This window comes from Balaenoptera physalus, assembly GCF_965194825.1.
Source record: "Balaenoptera physalus genome assembly, chromosome: 20".
Lineage (NCBI taxonomy): Eukaryota > Metazoa > Chordata > Mammalia > Artiodactyla > Balaenopteridae > Balaenoptera > Balaenoptera physalus.
Window position 1 is genome coordinate 44,185,487 of NC_138901.1, and position 18,921 is coordinate 44,204,407.

The 18,921-nt window shown below is 44.9% G+C and overlaps 2 protein-coding genes across 6 annotated transcripts in view; one reads left to right on the forward strand and one right to left on the reverse strand.

The window, feature by feature from the left end:
• Nucleotides 1-18,921, forward strand: part of NLE1 (notchless homolog 1) — an 86,756-nt gene that overhangs the window by 33,248 nt on the left and 34,587 nt on the right. The gene's annotated exons all lie outside the window — the stretch shown is intronic.
• Nucleotides 12,836-18,921, reverse strand: part of UNC45B (unc-45 myosin chaperone B) — a 28,931-nt gene continuing 22,845 nt past the window's right edge. For 3 of the 5 annotated variants that reach the window (XM_082439978.1, XM_082439977.1, XM_082439979.1), the window contains exons 18-20: nucleotides 18,280-18,397; nucleotides 15,973-16,128; nucleotides 12,836-13,490 (exon numbers count right to left, since the gene is read on the reverse strand). In XM_082439978.1, the coding sequence (XP_082296104.1) occupies nucleotides 13,230-13,490; nucleotides 15,973-16,128; nucleotides 18,280-18,397 (535 nt within the window). In that variant the 3' untranslated portion in view covers nucleotides 12,836-13,229. The other 2 variants (XM_082439980.1, XM_082439981.1) reach the window with 2 other exon arrangements.

Here is an 18,921-nt window from a genome sequence, read left to right on the forward strand (position 1 = left end):
TGTTACAGTAGAGGCTTTAGTAAAAATTTGGTTCAGAATGCTATTAATTAACATAAACAATGTATATTACAGTTTCCTTTTTGAGTCCTTGTGGTGTGTATCATTTGTATTCTTCTTAAATCTACTTTGTTACAGACCATCATAGTTTTGCCCTGGGATGGCTAGGTAGCATTGGGGGCTGATTGGTTGTTTACCACACGATTCCCTTTGCAAGGGAAAGAAAGACATGTTATAGCAGATAGTGTCTTCAGCAAATACACAACTTACAGGTTTACAGCATCTCTTTAAAATGGGGTCTGTAAGCACTAGACAGTTGGCTGCAGTGGAAAGACCATGGTCCTTGGAGTCAGACTGTTTCTGCCCTGGGAAGCTGTGGGAAAGTTATCTGACTTCTTTGAGCTTCACTCTTTTTACCATAGACAATACAGACCCACCTCTCAGAGTTGCTGGGAAGACTGAATGAACTAACCGTGAACACACTGGCATGTGGTAGGGACATGTGGATGTTAGTGCTCCTTGTACCTTGAATTCAGACTTAAATTTGAACAACTTTTTAATAAGCTGAAAATTAAAACTCAGCTAAAATATATAATACATGATGAATGCGCACAAAGAATACTTTATAAGGTGATTCCACTTGCACCCTGTCAAATGTGAAGAGATTCACTCTGAAATTCACTTTAAAAAGAAGTACTCATTTTAAAAATGAGTTTCAAAAAGCCAAAGCAAGTGAACTTGATTTGTGGTACAACTGGATTGAAGGTGATTGCAGCTTTAACTTCTGAACTACTTCAGGGAGAAGAAAATAATTCCAAGGTAATACCAAATTTGAAAGAGCAGTGGTTGGAAGTCGAACAAAAAGGACCAAGCTTATGAGGGAGCACAAGCAGATGAGTTTGAAATAAATTCTCCCTTCCCTGGCCCTCTCTTTCCTCTGAGCTTACATGCTTCCTTCTGTTCTGAGGTTCTGAAGCAAAACGTGGTCAGTTTCATCACCAGCTAAAAGAAATTCTGAATTCTCTCTGAAACAAAAACTGACTTTACCCAACCAGTGATTTCTGCACGTGCTGTACTTGTTAAAGATGAAGAAATGATCTCAGAGGATTTTTAGGGCAGTGAAACCACTCTGTATGATACTATAATGGTGGACACATGTCATTATACATTTGTTCAGACCCATAGACTGTTCAGCTCCCAAGAGTGAACCCTAATGTAAACTATGGACCTTGGATGATGATAATGTGTCAGTGTAGGTTCATCGATTGTAAGAAATGTACCACTGTGGTGCAGAAAATCCATAGTGGGAAGAGGTCGTATGTGTGTGGTGACAGGACATACTCTCTGTATTTTCTGCTCAATTTTGTTAAGAATCTAAAACTGCTCTAAAAAATAAGGTGTATTCATTTAAAAATAAAAAAGATAAAAGTGAGGCACATATGAAAAAATAATGATAATGAAACTGAATGAAACTGACTTTACCTAACAAATGCTCTTCCTCTGTGTGCTATACCCGGTAAAGGTCAAAAAACCACCTCGGTGGTACAGTGCTCCACGGCAGAACTTCCTCTTGTTGACGGAGGTGCAAAATGTATTACAGTCTTCTAACATGATATCTTCATTCATTCTGGTATCTTTAAGGTCTGTATGAATCACCTGGGGATCTTGTTAGACCTGCAGGTTCTGACTCAGTAGTTTTGGAATTGGGCCTGAGAGTCTGCATTTCTGACAAGCTCCCAAGTGAGGCTTGTAGAATTTAGAGGACATTGGGCAAAGATGCATCCTCTTCCTTGCCTAGACTACTGCCTTTGCTGCATGCTTTTGCTGCATGCCCAGAGATTCACCATTAAAGAAGAGTTGTTTTGGATCTTGAACTCATTTCTCTGTTCAGTATGGCTCTCCTCTCTCAGTCTCATTAGTGCTTTGCTTGAGGTTCTGATGGAACTTACCTCATTTTTTTGCTATACTTACCAGTATATGTGTATTTTTTTTTAAAGATTTATTTATTATTTATTTATTTTTGGCTGCGTCGGGTCCCAGTTGTGGCATGCGGGATCCTTGTTGAGGCATGCGGGATCTTCCGTTGCAGCGTGCGAGCTCTTCCTTGTGGCACGCGGGCTTCAGGGCGTGTGGGCTCTGTAGATGTGGAGCATGGGTTTCAGAGCACGTGGGCTCTGTAATTTGCGACATGCAGGCCCTCTAGTTGAGGCATGCGAGCTCAGTAGTTTTGGTGCGCGGGCTTAGTTGCCAGACCAGCTATTGAATCCGCGTCCCCTACATCGTAAGGCGGATTCTTTACCACTGGACCACCAGGGAAGTACCTCGGTATATATGTCTTTATTTCCCCACCCTACCCCTCTCCACATATACCATCCCTAACCCTAGATTAGGACCTTCTATAAAACGTTCTCATAGATTCCTGTGGTTTTCATTAATAACCCTTATAAAAACTCTAATTAAATAAATATTTATGTAATTGTTTTCATGGGTGTCTTCCTTACTAAACCAAAAGCTCCATGAGGCCAGGTACTATGTCTATATTGTACAACACTGTATCCCCATCATTGCCACAGTATCTACCACATAGTAGGTTCTCAATAAATATTTAGTGAATAAATGAACGAATTGTAAGGTTCATGGAAAGAGAAACTTTGCATCCCCTGAGGAAGACAGCATAGAGCCCTGCGCATTATGATTTAGTAAATAATTGTTGACTTAATGACAATAATCTTAGAAATGTTCAACAATCATTTTCTCATTCACTCACTTCATTCAACAGCAATCTATTGAATAGCTACTATATGCCAAGCCTGATTCTGTCATCAAAGATCTAACAGTATTCTGAGAACACAAATGTAAAAACGATTCACTTCTTCAAGATGGATTTCCCTATCCTTGATTTAAGATCCATTGTTTTTCAGACCAACAGGTTCCCAAAGCCATAGGTTATGCCTCTATGAAGGATTTTAGGTAAGGAAGAGACATGTTCCAATCTACACTTTAAAGTGTCATATTATTAACACAGGGTGGAGGGAAGATGTGGGGAAGGAAAACTAAAAGCAAAGGAGGGTCATTGCAGCCATACAGTTGAGAGATGGTGGCCTAGACTAGACTAGTGGCAGTGGAGAAGAAGACACTTGAGCACATCTGGGAGATACTTAGGGAATAAAACGAACAGGACAGCAACAACAACAAAAAATAGACAAATGGGACTATATTAAACTTTAAAACTTTTGTGTATCAAAGGACACAATCAACAGAGTGAAAAGACAACATACAGACTGGGAGAAAATGGTTGCAAATCATATATCTGATAAGGGGTTAATATCCAGAATATATAGAGGACTTCAACAACTTAACAACAGAAAAATCAGATAACCTGATTCAAAATGGACAAAGGACTTGAATGGACATTTCTCCAAAGATGATATACAAATGGCCAACAAGCGTATGATAAGATGTTCCATATCACTAACCATCAGAGCATCAGAGAAATGCAAATCAAAACCACAATGCGGTACTTTCTCGTACCCATTAGGATGATACTATCAGAAAAAAACCAAAATAAAACAAAACAAAATAACTAGTGTTGATGAGGATGCGGAGAAATTGGAACCCTTTTGCATTGTTTGTGAGACTGTAAAATGGTACAGTCCTATGAGAAAGAGTATATAGGTTCCTGAAAAAGTTAAAACTATCATGTGATCCAGCAATCCCATTTCTGGGTATATACCCAAAAGAATTGAAAACAAGATCTCGAAGAGGTATTTACACACTCATGTTCATAGCAGCACTGTTTACGATAGCTGGGAGGTAGAAGTGGACACCCAAGTGTCCATCAACAGATGAATGAATAAACAAAACATGGTAAATACATACAATGGAATATTATTCAGCTTTAAAAAGGAAGAAAATCCTGTCACATGCTCCAACATGATGAACCTTGATGACATTATGCTAAGTGAAATAAGCCAATCACAAAAAGACAAATACTGTATGATTCCACTTATACGAGGTACCTAGAGTAGCCAAATTCATAGAGACAGAAATAGAATAGTGGCTGCCAGGGGCTGGGGGAGGGAGGAATGAGGAGTAGTTGCTTGATGGGTATAGAGTTTCAGTTCTGCAAAATGAAAAAGCTGTGGTCTATTTCACAACAATGTGAATATACTTAACACTACTGAACTGTACAGTAAATTTTATGTGTTTTTTTTTTTAACACAGTTTAAAAAATGAACAAGACACTGTAAGAGTTATATCAAGGAAACCCAGGGATGTGGGTGTTTCAAGGTGGGGTGTCAAGTGCCTGGTAAGGAGCAGAGCAATGTAATGACACTGGTAAACTGTATAGAGAAAACTGTACATCATCAGTGACCTTGAAGAGGCTGGTTCAGAAGAAGGTAGTGGGTGTCAGGATATCACGGTGGGTAAATTCTCAGAGTCTGTAGGTAAATGAAGGCCAGAGCATTCACAATCACATACACTTGTCTAACAGAATTCCCCTTTGTGAAGAGTTATATTTGTGACCATCTTGTGTACTACAGGATGCTTGAAGATTATTTAGAAAAAGTCCCATTAAAGAAAAACAAAACAAAACAATAGGGAATTCCCTGGTGGTCCAGTGGTTGGGACTGCACACTTTCACTTCCGAGGGCCAGGGTTCAATCCTTGATTGGGAACTAGGATCCCGCAAGCCGTCTGGCACGGCCAAATAAAAAAAGTATAGTGGAACTACTAGGGGAAAAAAAAGTCCCGTTTGAAACATCTAGCCTTCAAAGCATTAAAGTTTTTTCCCATGTATTGGAACCTTTAGTTTAAACAGATTTCATGTTAGTTCATTGGTAAAGTAACTATATTCAAACTGGAAGCTCTCTTCCATGCATAAAAGGTCTTGGGTCTTGTTTGTCAAAGGAATGTCAGCAGACTATATCACTATCTCTTATCCCTTTAGGCTTAAAGAAACATTAATAATTTGGTGATAGGTGACATTTTTTCTAAAAATAAAGAGAGATTTTGTTTCATCAAAGTATAAACCAAGAAATTTGAAAAACTAAATGGATTGGAGAGATTTTTAAAGCACATACAGGGAAACTCTGGTGCCCCAAGCATTGCCCTGGCCCTGTTCCCACACTATACTTCTGCAAGCAGCTCAATGCAGGAAACAAGGATCTAACCCTAGGGAAAAGAAAAACAAAACAAAACAAAAACCAAAAAACTGGATACACATGAAGGGAGAGTCTGGGAGTGAGCCTAGAGAGGCCCCAGTCAGGATCCCAGGGCAAAGGGCTCAGGGGTCATATGCCCTGAGGATACAAAATTGATGTTAATTGATAGTATACTTAATGTATTAGATTAACAGCAACAACAAAAAGTTTCCTGTATGAGGCAGAGAATTTGGAGATAAATTAGATAAATATAAAATTAAAAAGTAAGATGATTATAAATCCTGAGCAAAGCAGAAAATTGTACAAGAAATGAAATGCACACATAGTGTATCACCTAGCACAGTTGTGAGAAGTTATAATAAGGTATACACTGAATATTGTTCTAATCCAAAATGCTGACATAAGCATATTGGCAGGATAGGGGGAGGGGAGGATAGGGAGGGAGTGTAATTGAACTAAATCTTCAGGAAGTAAATAGATTAATACCCATTTGAAACCCAAAACTGCACCTACAGAAAGGTATATCCAAAAGAAACATTAAAGTGATTGTTTCTGGGGAGCAGGAAGAGGGGTGGGACAGGAGACTGCTGATTTTATAATAAGCCTTGTAGAACTATTGACTTTCAATACCATGTACTTGTGCAACTTTGATTTTTTAATTTTATAAAAATTCTTATAATCTGGAAAGTAGTAGACAATGTGTGTGTCTCCTATTTCGGAGCTTTTCCCCCCATATAACCTGAGTCTATGATACAATCTGTGTTTTATAGTCCCAGATTCTTGGCACTCTTGTGAATGTAAAACACTGCAGGATCTACAGTCAAATAATAATAAAAATCCCATCCTGACCTCTCCCTGCACATTCTAACTTTTGAGTTTTGGGGATCTGGCATTCGTTTTCTCCAAAACAACTAGTGAAACTGCAGTGCTTGGCTCTGAAAATTACAGACCTAGGTGGGGAAAAAAAAAATCAGCAAGATAAGCAGATAATGTCTTCCTGTCCCTTAAGAGCTGCAAAAAAAGCAGATAACACTCAGCTTGGGAAAGCTGTCTTTCTAAATGCTATTCTGGCAAAGGAGAATTGTATAAACACCTGGAATTCAGAGACTGTTGGTGTGTCCTATGAAAGTGATCACTAACTGCTAAAAAGTCTGTTATCCTGATCGGTTAACTAAATGATGTACAGCTCTGATAACATTTAAATTGACACTTTGGGGGCTTCCCTGGTGGCACAGTGGTTAAGAATCTGCCTGCCAATGCAAGGGACACGGGTTCGAGCCCTGGCCCAGGAAGATCCCACATGTGGAGCAACTAAGCCCGTGCGCCACAACTACTGAGCCTGAGCTCTAGAGCCTGCAAGCCACAACTACTGAGCCCACGTGCCACAACTGCTGAAGCCTGCACACCTAGAGCCCGTGCTCCGCAACAAGAGAAGCCACGACAATGAGAAGCCTACGCACCGCAACGAAGAGTAGCCCCTGCTCACTGCAACTAGAGGAAGCCTGCACCCAGCAACGAAGACCCAACACAGCCAAAAATAAATAAATAAATTTTTAAAAAATTAAAAATAAATAAATAAATTGACACCTTTTTCCTGGAAGGGATATACACTTACAAATTTGCTTTTTCGAGCCAGAAGGAAGAAGAGTTCTTTCCTGTCTCCCACATGCATGGAGATAATAAAACTTATGCTTCTGCTCAATTTCTTAAGAGTTTGAGAGTTTATGTTTCATTTAAATGAACATTTCTCACCCAGGAAGCGCTGGTGACCTTCCCTACTGGTGTAACACCCAGAACTCATCCATCCCCAAGAAACTATGGGGACTCAGTTCCCCTTGTGCCAGCCAGCATGCACCCTGCACTGCCACCTGCAGGTGACAGCAGTAGCTCCTTCATTCTTTCCCATGACCTCTATTACCTTTTTTTTAAAGAGTATGTTTACAAAACTTCTTTGTTGTGCAGAAAGCAGAATGGGGTTACAGCCTCAGTGTAACGGGTAACCACGGATAGTTATGAGTCATCCATCAGTCACAGCTATTCACACTAGAGCAAGACTCTTGCATGAAAACCTGACAACACTTACAGTTTCGCTGGGGTGAAGTCCCCAAGCTTGGTGGTGGATTTCCAAGAGGGACTAAATGGAAGAAAGCAGAATGGCACGGGAACTGTGCTCTTTGGGTGGGTGGGTAGGTGTTCTGGGGATTGTATCACAGGCACTTTTTTAAAAAACAACTACCAACTCCGTAGGAGCAGTCCAGTAAATCCTGAACTGAGTCCTAACACTTTCCCTTCCCAGACCCCAGGGAGCATCCTCAACCCACCTTTCAGCGCCCCCCTTGCTCCCTGGCTCAGGCTCTGCCTTAGAGCAGGGGTCCCCAACCCGGTCCAGGGCCTGTTAGGAACCTGGCCGCAGGACTGGAAGTGAGCAGCGGGCTAGCCAGCAAAGGAATTCATCTGCTGCTCCCCGTCGCTCGCACTACCGCCTGAACCATTCCCCACCCCCGCCCCCGTGGGAACACAACCCACGGTAAAATGGTCTCAGGGAGCTATTCATACCCAAGACCCAAAACTCACCTACCTAGCTTGCGTCCCAGAACCTTGGCTCATGGTGTGGCTGTTTCCTTGAAAATCTTCCATGTTTTGTGAAAATCTCATAAAATGTTTTATGAAAGATTTTGTGAACCACGAGGAAGTCTATTACCTTGGTGTTTCGATGGATTCTGTTTTCAACTTCAACACTAAGAGGGAAACCCACAGACCTCAGAACCTCAAAGGTCAGTGCCGAAGTGTCATTTTGGCAGAACCAAATAGAAGGGGGTGACAAATGTATCCCCCTGCCGGTGGCACTTGGTATTTTACTGTATTGAGGTTGTTTTCATTATCTCTTTCCTCCTTACAGATTATGAAATCCTACCTGAAAGTACGGTGTAAGTTGTCCGTACATCTATAGCGCAGCAAGTGCCTCTGCAGCTCCTATTACCCACCTGTGCTTACTCTCAGAACCTGGAGCGGGAGGGACGTCCAGGAAATAGGGAGATCTGCGCCTGACTGAGGGCCCTTGGACCTATCTGTCCAAAGTGCTTCTCCCGCCAGGCTGCCGCAGCCCCACTTCCATCACTCAGATGCCCCCTCCTTTCTGAGTATTCAGTGCTTCCCGGTGCAAGCAAGTGGTGACATCTGATCTGGATCTCTCCGGTCGGGTCCCAACCCGTCCTCTGCCTGGGTCGCCCCGCCCTTAGAGACGCCACGCTGGCCTTTCTGGGAAAGTCTCTGCGGAGTCTGGAGCTAGGAAGCGGCCACGCCGGGGGCAGGAGAGGGGCGGGCGGGGCAGCGCCAGACGCACCCCGTCCACGTCCTCCTAGATCCGGGGCGGATGAGACCCCGGAGGTCTGGGGAGAGGCGAGTGTTTGAGGATCTACCCTAGGAGGTGGCAGAGCCTCCGTACCAGCTCGCGCGTCCTCCATGCGGGTGTCTTGGTAGAGGCACCAGCGCGCTCCAGCCTCCCGCCCGTGTCTGCTCCTTGTGTCCGGCTGGGGACGCCACCCGGCCGCGTCGCCACGGAGGTGGGGGCACCGAGCGACGACAGCAACTACTCAGCCCGGGGATCCACGCCCAGAAGGACGATAGCGATGGTTCTCGCGGGTGGACCCCGGTGCCTCTCCACATCCCCGCACCCTCCCACCTCCGGCTCTTGCGCCCACGGGAAGACGCCTCAATCCCTGCGCTGTCCGGAGGGCGAGGTGCTTCCAGCCGGTGGGTGCCTGTTTGATTTGCCAGATGCGCCCAGGTTCCCCGCCGGGAGAAGGAGGTGAGTGTGAGCGATGGAGCGAGAAGGAGGTAGGAAATCGAGCCTCCGCTTCTGCAGAAGTACACTTTTCCGCTCTTTTTTTTTTTTTTAAATAAATTTATTTTATTTATTTTTGGCTGCATTTGGTCTTTGTTGCTGCCCAGGGGCTTTCTCTAGTTGCGGCGAGCAGGGACTACTCTTCGTTTCAGGGCGCGGGCTTCTCATTGGGGTGGCTTCTTTTCTTGGGGAGCACGGGCTCTAGACGCGCGGGCTTCAGTAGTTGTGGCTCGCGGGCTCTAGAGCGCAGGCTCAGGAGTGGTGCCGCAGGAGCTTAGTTGCTCCCCGGCATATGGGATTTTCCCGGAACAGGGATCGAACCCGCGTCCGCTGCATCGGCAGGCAGATTCTTAAAGACCACGCCCTTTCCTTCCTTCCTTCCTTCCTTCCTTCCTTCCTTCCTTCCTTCCTTCCTCCCTCCCTCCCTTCCTTCCCTCCTTTCTTATTGATGAAATTCTTAAAGCGTACATGTTGTCTAAGGCAGACTTTCTTAGCTCCCCCAAGGCGCTGGAATTTGCAGATGGTGACAGGTGCAGGTGTTTTTGCGGTTCAGAGAATACAAAATCAAGCACTATTTTCTGGGCGCTGGCGATGTGCCAGACTCAAGCGCCACGGCCCGGCCCAGACACTCCAACAGGCCCAAGAAGGCGAAGGGCGAGGGAAGCAGGCTGCAAAGAGAGGTAATGGGGGGGACGTCCTTGGCGGTCCAGTTGTTAAGACTCTGCTCTTCCAATGCAGGGGACGAGGATTCCATCCCTGGTGCGGGAACTAAGAGAGATGTAATGGGAGCCCGCACTTCCTGGGAGAGTAAGCAGCACCGTGGGGGCTCCTGGGTGGTTTAGTACAATCCCAGTTCCAACCTGGGCTCTCACCTGGCGCCCTGCGGCCACTCCGCCTTGGAATCTCGAAGAACAGATGTTATTGCATTTCACCACTTCCAGCTCCTGGCCAAGAACCCTTGTTTCCTAAACACACTGAGGCCAGGTGTCTGCCATTCCTTGGGTGAATTTGCAAATGTTAACTGGCTTACTCACCAGTCCCCTGTTCCCCTAAGTGACCTGTTGAAGTACAGATCCATCAGTTGGGACAGGGAATATTAATCAGATGAAAGGAAGGGAACTAATTGAGTATTCATATGCTACGAACCAGGTGCTTAAGATCCATTCTTTTAGGTAATCCTCACACTCTTAAGAGAAAAACGTTTACTTTCTAAATTAAGTCTCTAAAAATGAAACATACAGGAAAGTGCATAAATCGTAAGTTTGATGAAAGTGAACACATCCAGACCCAAAATTAGATGTTCTCTTAGGGTCCCTCCTCATCACTATTCACTCCCTTCTCCCTACAAGTACTGTAAACAGTATCCCGACTCTAAATACCATAGGCTAGTTTGCCTAGTTTTGAACCGATACAAATGTAATCATTCACTATACAGTACATGGTGTTAGGTCCAGCTCCTTTGACTGAATGTTATGTAAGTTACCTCCATATTGTTGTATGTAGTAGTAGTTTATTCACTTTCATTGGTGTATCATCTTCTCCTGTATGAGGATGGAACAATTTATCTATTTTCTATGGACATTGGGGTTATTTGCACTTAGGAGCTGTGATTGAAAATGTTTTCTTTCATTGTATAGTATATGGTTTTTGGCGCACATAAGTATGTATTTCTGTTGACTCTGTACCTAGGAGTTGCTGCCTATTTTAGTGGGTACTGCTTAACACTTTTAGGGATACTGCCAAATACATTTTCTTAGGTGGCTGTAGTAATTTACATTCCCACCTGCAATGTATAAGAGTTCCAGTTACTCCACATTCTCACCAACACTTGATTTTTGTCAGTGTTTTTAATATTAACCATTCTAATGTCTATAGTGGCATCTCATAATACTTTTATTTTCCATTTTCCTGATGACTAGTGAGGTTGAGCATCTTTTCATATACTTATTGGCCTCTTTTATGACATGCCTGTTCAAGTAGTTTGCTCAAGTATTCTGGATTATTTGCATTTTCATATACACTTTAGAAATAACTTATCAGTCTGTCCTCCAAAAGGCTCAGGTTTGATTAGCATTTCATGGAACCTATATGGCAGTTTGGAGAGAATGTACATCCCCAATTTAATATTGAGTCATCCAATCCATGACATGGTAATATCTCTCATTTATGTAGGTTTTCTTTTATTTCTCTCAATAATATTTTATAGTTTTCTACGTAGAATCCTTCAACATCTTTCACATGATTTGTTCCTAAGTATTTGATGTAGTTTTTGTTATTGTAAATGGCATCATCTTTTACATTTTAATTTCCTAATTGTTACAGGTATACAGAAATACAATTAATTTTTGTAAATTGACCTTGTATCTAAATTCACTTATTATTTCTAAGAGTTTATCTGTAAGTTTTTTCTGTACACATGTACATGTATACATGTACAGTCCTGTTGTGTGAATAATTTGAAAGTTTTACTTCTTGATTTTCAATCTTTCTGCTTTTCATTTCCTTTTCTTGCCTTATTGTACTAGCTTGAACCTCTAGTACAAAGTCAAATAGAACTGGTAATAGCAAGTATTGTTTTATGTTTTTTTTTGGCCGCGCTGGGTCTTTGTTGCTGCACGCAGGCTTTCTCTCGTTGTGGTGAGCGGGGGCTACTCTTCGTTGCGGTGCACGGGCTTCTCATTGCGGTGGCTTCTCTTGTTGCGGAGCACGGGCTCTAGGCGCGCAAGCTTCAGTAGTTGTGGTGCACAGGCTCAGTAGTTGTGGCTCGCAGGCTCTAGAGCACAGGCTCAGTAGTTGTGGCGCACGGGCTTAGTTGCTCCATGGTATGTGGGATCTTCCTGGACCAGGGATTGAACCTACGTCCCCTGCATTGGCAGGAGGATTCTTAACCACTGTGCCACCAGGAAAGTCCTGTGTCTCATTCTTAATCTCAGGGGGATCATTAAATATCATTTAGGCTGTAGCCTTTATGTAGATAATCTTTATCAGACTAGTGAAGTCTCCTAATTTTAGTTTACTGGAATTTTTTATCATGAGTTGTTTAATTTTATCAAATGTTTTCCCTGCATCTATTGAAATAATCATATTATTTTTCTTCTTCGTGCTGTTAATGTGATATATGGAAATGTGATACAAGCTACACATATCAGAGTTATCTCTGGGAATGTCGATGGGTTATTAAGAATGGTCCTCTCTCTTCTCTTCCATAATTATGAGCTATAACAACTATGTGGGAATTCCCTGGTGGTCCAGTGGTTAGGACACCTTACATTCATGGCTGAGGGCCAGGGTTCGATCCCTGGTCGGGGAACTAAGATCCCACAAACCACGGGAAAAAATAAACAAACGTGGAAGTCTGGAGCTTCTGGGCACTATCTTTCCCACCAGATGAAAAGAGCTTGCCAGAAATTAAGCCCAACCCAGAGGAAATTAAAACCAAGATATGACACGGGGGATGACAGAGAGATAAAAGCCCTCACACAGAAAAGAATATTGATGACAACATTTGAGCCCTGGTTCTAACAATGTCAGACCTTTCCCTGCATTGACAAGATATATGAACCAATGAATTTTTTTTTTTTGCTTAAAGTACTATGAGTCGATCTTATTTATATTCATCACATCCATCTTGCTTAGAAGATTTCCCCAAGTAAATTGCAAAAATCATGTCATACTCTTGAACATAAACTGTACTTCCATTGTAGTTGAGTGATGGGAATGGACGTGGGGCTGGGACAGGGCACTACAGCTGAAACATGCAGTTCTAGGCAGCCTTATTCAAACAGCATGGGAGAGAGGATATAAAAACCAGCACAGCTCAGCCTCCAGATGCATCAGCACTAACGTTTATATTCACACACCTGTTAGTTCCTACTTTACCACACAATCCATTTTCCAAAATATAAAGAACTTCAGCCCATTATCCTGGCCTCTGGAATGGGTACAGAAAGAATTATCCAACCTGTCTTCCTAATCACAGATGAAAATTATTCTAGGAATTTGGGAAACACGACAGATGCAAGGAACAAGAGAGCTAATGAAACATGCAAACTTTCCTAGAGCAAAGGGGGAGATTCACAACTCAGGGGACAATCAGATCCTTCTTTTATATGGAGACTTCATGGTCGCTGCTATGATCCCTAGCTGAACTGACACCCCAGGAGTTCATAGCTCAGAACTCTACACAGTACAGGAGCAGCCCCAGCATCCCTCTGGGCCCCTGTCTAAGACACTGGTTTAATGAAGCCATAATCTATGCATTTGATGAGACATTCCCGAGCTGTCTGAACCACTGCTGCCCTCTTCTCGTCCGGCTCTTGTTTGCCCACCACAGTCAGGATCTCCATCAACTCACTCTCCACCAGCTTCTTGGCCAGCTCAGCATCAGCTGCCACCAGGTTGTAGGCAATGACCAGGCCCCGGTGTTGAACTGACAGCCGGTCATGCAAGCAAAGCCGCTGTAGGATCTCCAACCACTGAGTCGTCTGAAGGTGGGGAGGAGGATAAGGAAGGATTGGAGGAATCAGTGGGGGGATGGAGAAAGGAGATTTTGGACAAGATAAACAGAAGGCCTTGGCCAGGCCCAGATCCTGAGCTCTGAAAGGGCAAGCACACATCTGGTTATCTGTGTGGGACTCAGCATCTGCCCACTTGAGCCCCTTGGGACTAGCTGGGTGATGCCCATCTCCTTACCAGGACCAGGGCAGGAATTGAAGAACTAGAAGGAGCTTGAAATAATCCAATCCTTTTCATTTTATAAGTGGAGGAATTGGGGTTCAAGGAGAGAAAGTAACTTAGCTACGGTCACACATCTGGAAATAGTAGAGAATAAACATCCACACATCCATTTAATTTTTAAGCATCTTGAGAAGCAAAGGGACAGGCCCACTGCATGCCTGAGTGGAATGGGAATGGAGGGTGTTCAGAAAGGAGGATTCTAACCCTGGACGCATGCACAACGCCTGCTTCTGCCAACCCAGGTGCCCCTTAGAGACATGCCCTAGGCATGCACTCCACCAGCCCTGACTTCAACTGGAATTAACACTGGAGTCTGGCATGTACCCTCTCCTCCACCCCTCCTCCATCTCTCTCCTCCATTCCCAGTTGTGAAGCAGCCCAACTACTGTACGTGGGGGAGACAGGACTCTAGACCACTCTGATCACCCCCCGGGAGACAGAAATGGAGCTGAGAATAGAACCAGGAGGCTTGACACTTACAACATTCAACAGACACAGAAGAGAATAGTTATCAGTATGGGTTTTGGAGTCAGAGAGACTAGTGTTCAGGTCCCAACTCAGCCACTTACCAACTGTATGACCTTCACTAAATTATTTAACCTCTCCAAGCCTCAGGAGCCTCATCTGTTATCTTACCTCATAATATTGTGATGATCTAATGATATGACACATGAAAAGAGCTTAGCATTATGGCTAGAGCATAGTAAGAGCCCATCAAGTAGAAGTGGACAGGAATGATGATTTTAGGCACTAATCCAACAATTTCCGCTTTGCTTCCTCAGACCTGTTACCCTCCAGTAGTTAGCAAGGATACCTTTCTACATACACCGCTATCAGATGGGGAGACAGATACAGAGAGGAGGAAAAGGCAAATTATTTCTTTGGAGCTTCTAAGCAGACTTTTGTAAACTCTGCACTGTATCCTACCACAGGGAAAGGAAAGGAAAGTTCAGCTAGCTGTGGTAGGGTTCAGGGAAAGATTTTATGCTGATGCGTAATTGATCATGGGTCTAGTGCCTATCGCTCCCTGGGACAGGAATGCAGCCAGGATTTCTGAGCCCCTTGAGAAGATGGAAGAAGTGGCCAGGAGTGGGTTGCAATCCTGAAGGATCCCAGTCCCCTCCTATCTAACTGGCTATGTGGTGTTGGGCTATTACTTTTCTGAGCTCGGTTTCACCATCGGTAAATGAGGATAATAATAATCATGCCCACTGCACAGGGTTGTTGGGAAGATGGAATGACATAATAGGTGCAAGCACTTAGAGCAGCGCCTGGAGAACAGTAAGTGGAGGAGTCACAGAGCACCCTGCGGGGCCTGGTGACAGAAATGTGTGACCAGTAACTTCAGCAGAAGCTGCCTTAGGACAGCAGCCTGTGGTCCCCAGGCTGGACGCACCCCACCTCTGATCTACTCAGTCAGAATATCTGGGGAAAGTGTTTTAACCAGCCCTCCGTGTGACTCTTACACATCTTACAATTTTGAAAAACTTGCCTTAGGGAAAGTGCTGAAGGCCAGGGATCAAGCAGGATGAGCTACATCTAGGAGAGAGACCCCTCCCCTGGTGCCAGGACAGCATAAGCCCCCATGGAATTTAGAGAACACACACACACACCACACACACACACACACACACACCTGCCTTAAGCTGGCTATCTAAAAGAGCCTGCCTTTAAAGCAGACTTGCTTTAAAATATTTGAATTGAGATGTTTACATTTTTTTTGAGATGTTTACATTTTTCACCATCAGTGAATGTGATGCCCACAAACTAAGTTCAGTTTGGTGAAATAAGGAAACTTTCATTTTGCATCCCCTTGTTTGCGGCTGTGTCAGTATCACTCTCATTACACCTGCTGAGATGGCCACAGTCCCACAAAGGGTCTGGTCATCACGTGAACTTAAGAGAATCTGCTGCCTCTTCGCCAAACTGTGGATGGTAACCCAACCACATCCATTCTTCTCTTGGGGAGCTCAGGGGCTCCACGGCAATAGTTAGTGCTATTATTATTATCGTCATTATTCTTAAGAAATGACTTATAAGCACCACCAAAGTGAGTTAGCACACTTAGGGAGTCCAAATAATGAGTGTAAGGGGTCGAAGCGTATAGAGTCTCCTCTCTTTAAGTGGTAGGAACAGATACAGGGGCTGGCCTCCCCCCCAGAGGATCATGCAGGGCAGTGTGGGCTGGGGGTGGGGGGATTCCCCAGAGTCCCTAGGGCCCGCTCTCACCACTTGAGTCATCTTGAAGCACAGTTTCTTATGCGCTGCCGTCAGCATGGCCAGCGCCCCCGCGGCCGCATTCTGCAGCTTGTCATCATCCTCCCCGCAGAGCAGCACCACCAGCTTCAGCCGGTCATTCCCATCAGCCAGGAACCTCTCCTGTACCTGTGGGAGGCGGGTACATGGCTCAGAGAAAAATGCCCCCACCTGCCCAGCCTGGAGAGGGAAAGATGCATCTGGAGCCATATTCTCTGACCCAAGATCCCTCAGAGCTTTTCTCTGAGCAGCTCACCCATGACACCTCCTCCTCCAGGAAGTCTTCTCTGACTAGCTAGATGAACGTGCTGCAGAGTCCTCCAGCTAAAAGGTTAAAGAGAATAAGGGGTTCCTTGTATAGCATTCGCTGTCGCCTCTGTTTGCATTCAGCGCTCCAACCCCTGGGGAAAGGGCAGGCACAGACTTCTGAAGGGTAGATGTTGCCTGAAGAGCCATGTTTCACTTCCCTTTGGGGAAGCCTGGACTGTTTCTCCCACAACGGATGGGCCTTCAGGGTCTGCCGTTAAATGACTTTGCAGTCCCTGAAGGCACAGAGGCTTGGCAAGAGCAGTAGACAGTTGGGTAGTTTACATGGTACTCAAGAGCTGCTGTACCATTCACCAGGTGAGGGATGAGGCTTCCCAAGCACCCAAAAGCCAGGAGAAGAGCCTCCCGGGGCCCAGGGCCCTGACATGTCTGAAAGCACACTGACCCTCCCCACCCCTCTGCTCTGTAGTAAAATCTGGTTGGTTAAATTTAAGGGCATTTTGTTGGGTGAGGTGTCCTAGAAGGGGAACGCCAAGAGGGGTCAAAGGTCACAGCTGCCCAGGTTATAAACCTCTACCTACAACTCCCTGAAGCTGGAGCAGTGGTCCTCAGAGGTAAGAGTATACTGACAGTCAGCGCAGTCCCCTCACGGGGCACAGGTGTGACTGGAAAGCAGCTGTCCCAAAAGGACTGCATTCCCCATCTCTTGCACTAAATACGGCCATGACCTCATTCTCATTACAGAACATGAATGGATGTAATGTGTGTCACTTCCAGGCCACCATAGTGGAGCGCTACAGGGGTCTCTCCTGTGGTCTGTCTCCCCATTCCCCGTCTGAATGGAGACCACTCTCAAGGTAGCAGAGGGAGAGACAGTTCTTTTTTTGGAGGGGGGTATAGTTATTGATGATTGAAGATGGCTGCATCCCTAAGTCATTGCTTGGAAGCGAGCCACCTGATCCCAATGTGAGCGAGAAATGAACTTCTTTCCTGTTGGGACCACTGTTCATTTTGATTCGGGTTGTTGTGGCAGCTGGTGCTCCCCGCCGGGGAGGCTGCTCCCCATCCCATCACTCTCCCCCCCGCTGTCTTTGGATACACTCTCTTCTCCCACATGGCTGCCAGGCCCCCAGCCCAGCCTCAGGCCAGCTCCCTGGTGGACTGTGGTAGCTTTATTTCTTTTGACTTTAAAAGGCTCTCATGGATCAGGTTTTCCTCCTATAACAGTGAGAACATCCAAGACTTGACTTAAGAACTGAGGGGCAACAGAGCGGGTCTCACACTCGGCCACTAGCCCTGGTTGTCATGTTAACAAAGGGCCTCAGATTTCAACCCTGTTGTTACCTCTGATGAGGTTCTACCTACAGGCACAGCAGTGCTCTGCCAGGATGGAAAGAAGGAGACATTCATTCATCATATGGTGATAATTTATCCCAGTACCAGACCATGAAGCCATTGATGTGTTCTGAATTCATTTTATTTTTACAAATCCTATAATTATTCTGTGACGAACACAGTTATAGTGCACTGCAGTTTCTATGGAGACAGCGATCGTTCATTAAATGTTAACATTTAACATATTCTAAAATCGTTTGTGACTGTTTTTGCATTTCTTCATTTTTTTATATATGTGGAGCTTCAACAGATCCAAGTGGTCTAGCCTCTCTTGACATCTAAGAGGCCCTGGCCTCATATCTTTTTTGCTGTAAGATTATTTAGTAAATAACTTGGTGAAATGGGACTTCTACACCATCCAGCCCAAGCTTTGGGGTCAAAGCCACAGCTAGGGATGATATTACTTTGTGTATTTTCCTTTGTCTCCTTTGTGCATTATATTCCTCTCGGGGTCCCTATCGGGAGGGAGGCTGTCATCTAGGAAAGATTCAGGGATTCCTGGGTTCTTTGACAAAATGTTGCCTTAATACCACTGTAACAGCCCCCAGTCTAGCCCCAGGCCCTGACCTGTGGCCCGACTCTCCATGCCTTGATCACTCCCATCCTGAGCCCCCTCACCTCCTTGCTCACCACCATGTTGCACATGCACTCGGTGGCTGCCTGCCGCAGCTGGTCATGGTTCTCAAACATGTAGTTCTCAATATCTGGCAAGGCCTTCTCCTTAAGGATCTTCTGCCTAGGGTGTGAGGGGTGGAAGAAGAGAGGCTGCTGAGTCCTCTGTAATGAGCATTTGGGGTTTTGGCCACCCAAGGGCCATTCCACACCCTCAGCCAGCATGGTTTAGATGGCAGTAATCCCACCCCCAGCTCCAGGAGGAGCGTCCAATGACATAGCACAGCATCCTGGCCATAGCAACAGGGTCTGGGATGAACATGTCACCCAGCTGGAGATTCTCTTGTATTATTGCTGGGGAAATGTCTTTCTCTCTCCTGCTGGAGATGAAGCCAAGAAGATGTGAAGTCTGGAGCAACCCTCTTGTGATCATGAGAGAGGGGAAGAGCCTGTCTGAAAATTAAGACAATACAGACAGAAGAGGTGGAGAGATGTAGGATCTAGGACAGCTTTGTAACCCCTGCATCAAGCCGCACCTGAATCTGGTTTATCCCAGATGAGTCATTAATGACCTGAGTCATTAAATTCCCTTTATGCTTAAACCAACTGGAGTTGAGTTTTCTGCCACTTGCAATCAAAAGAATTTCA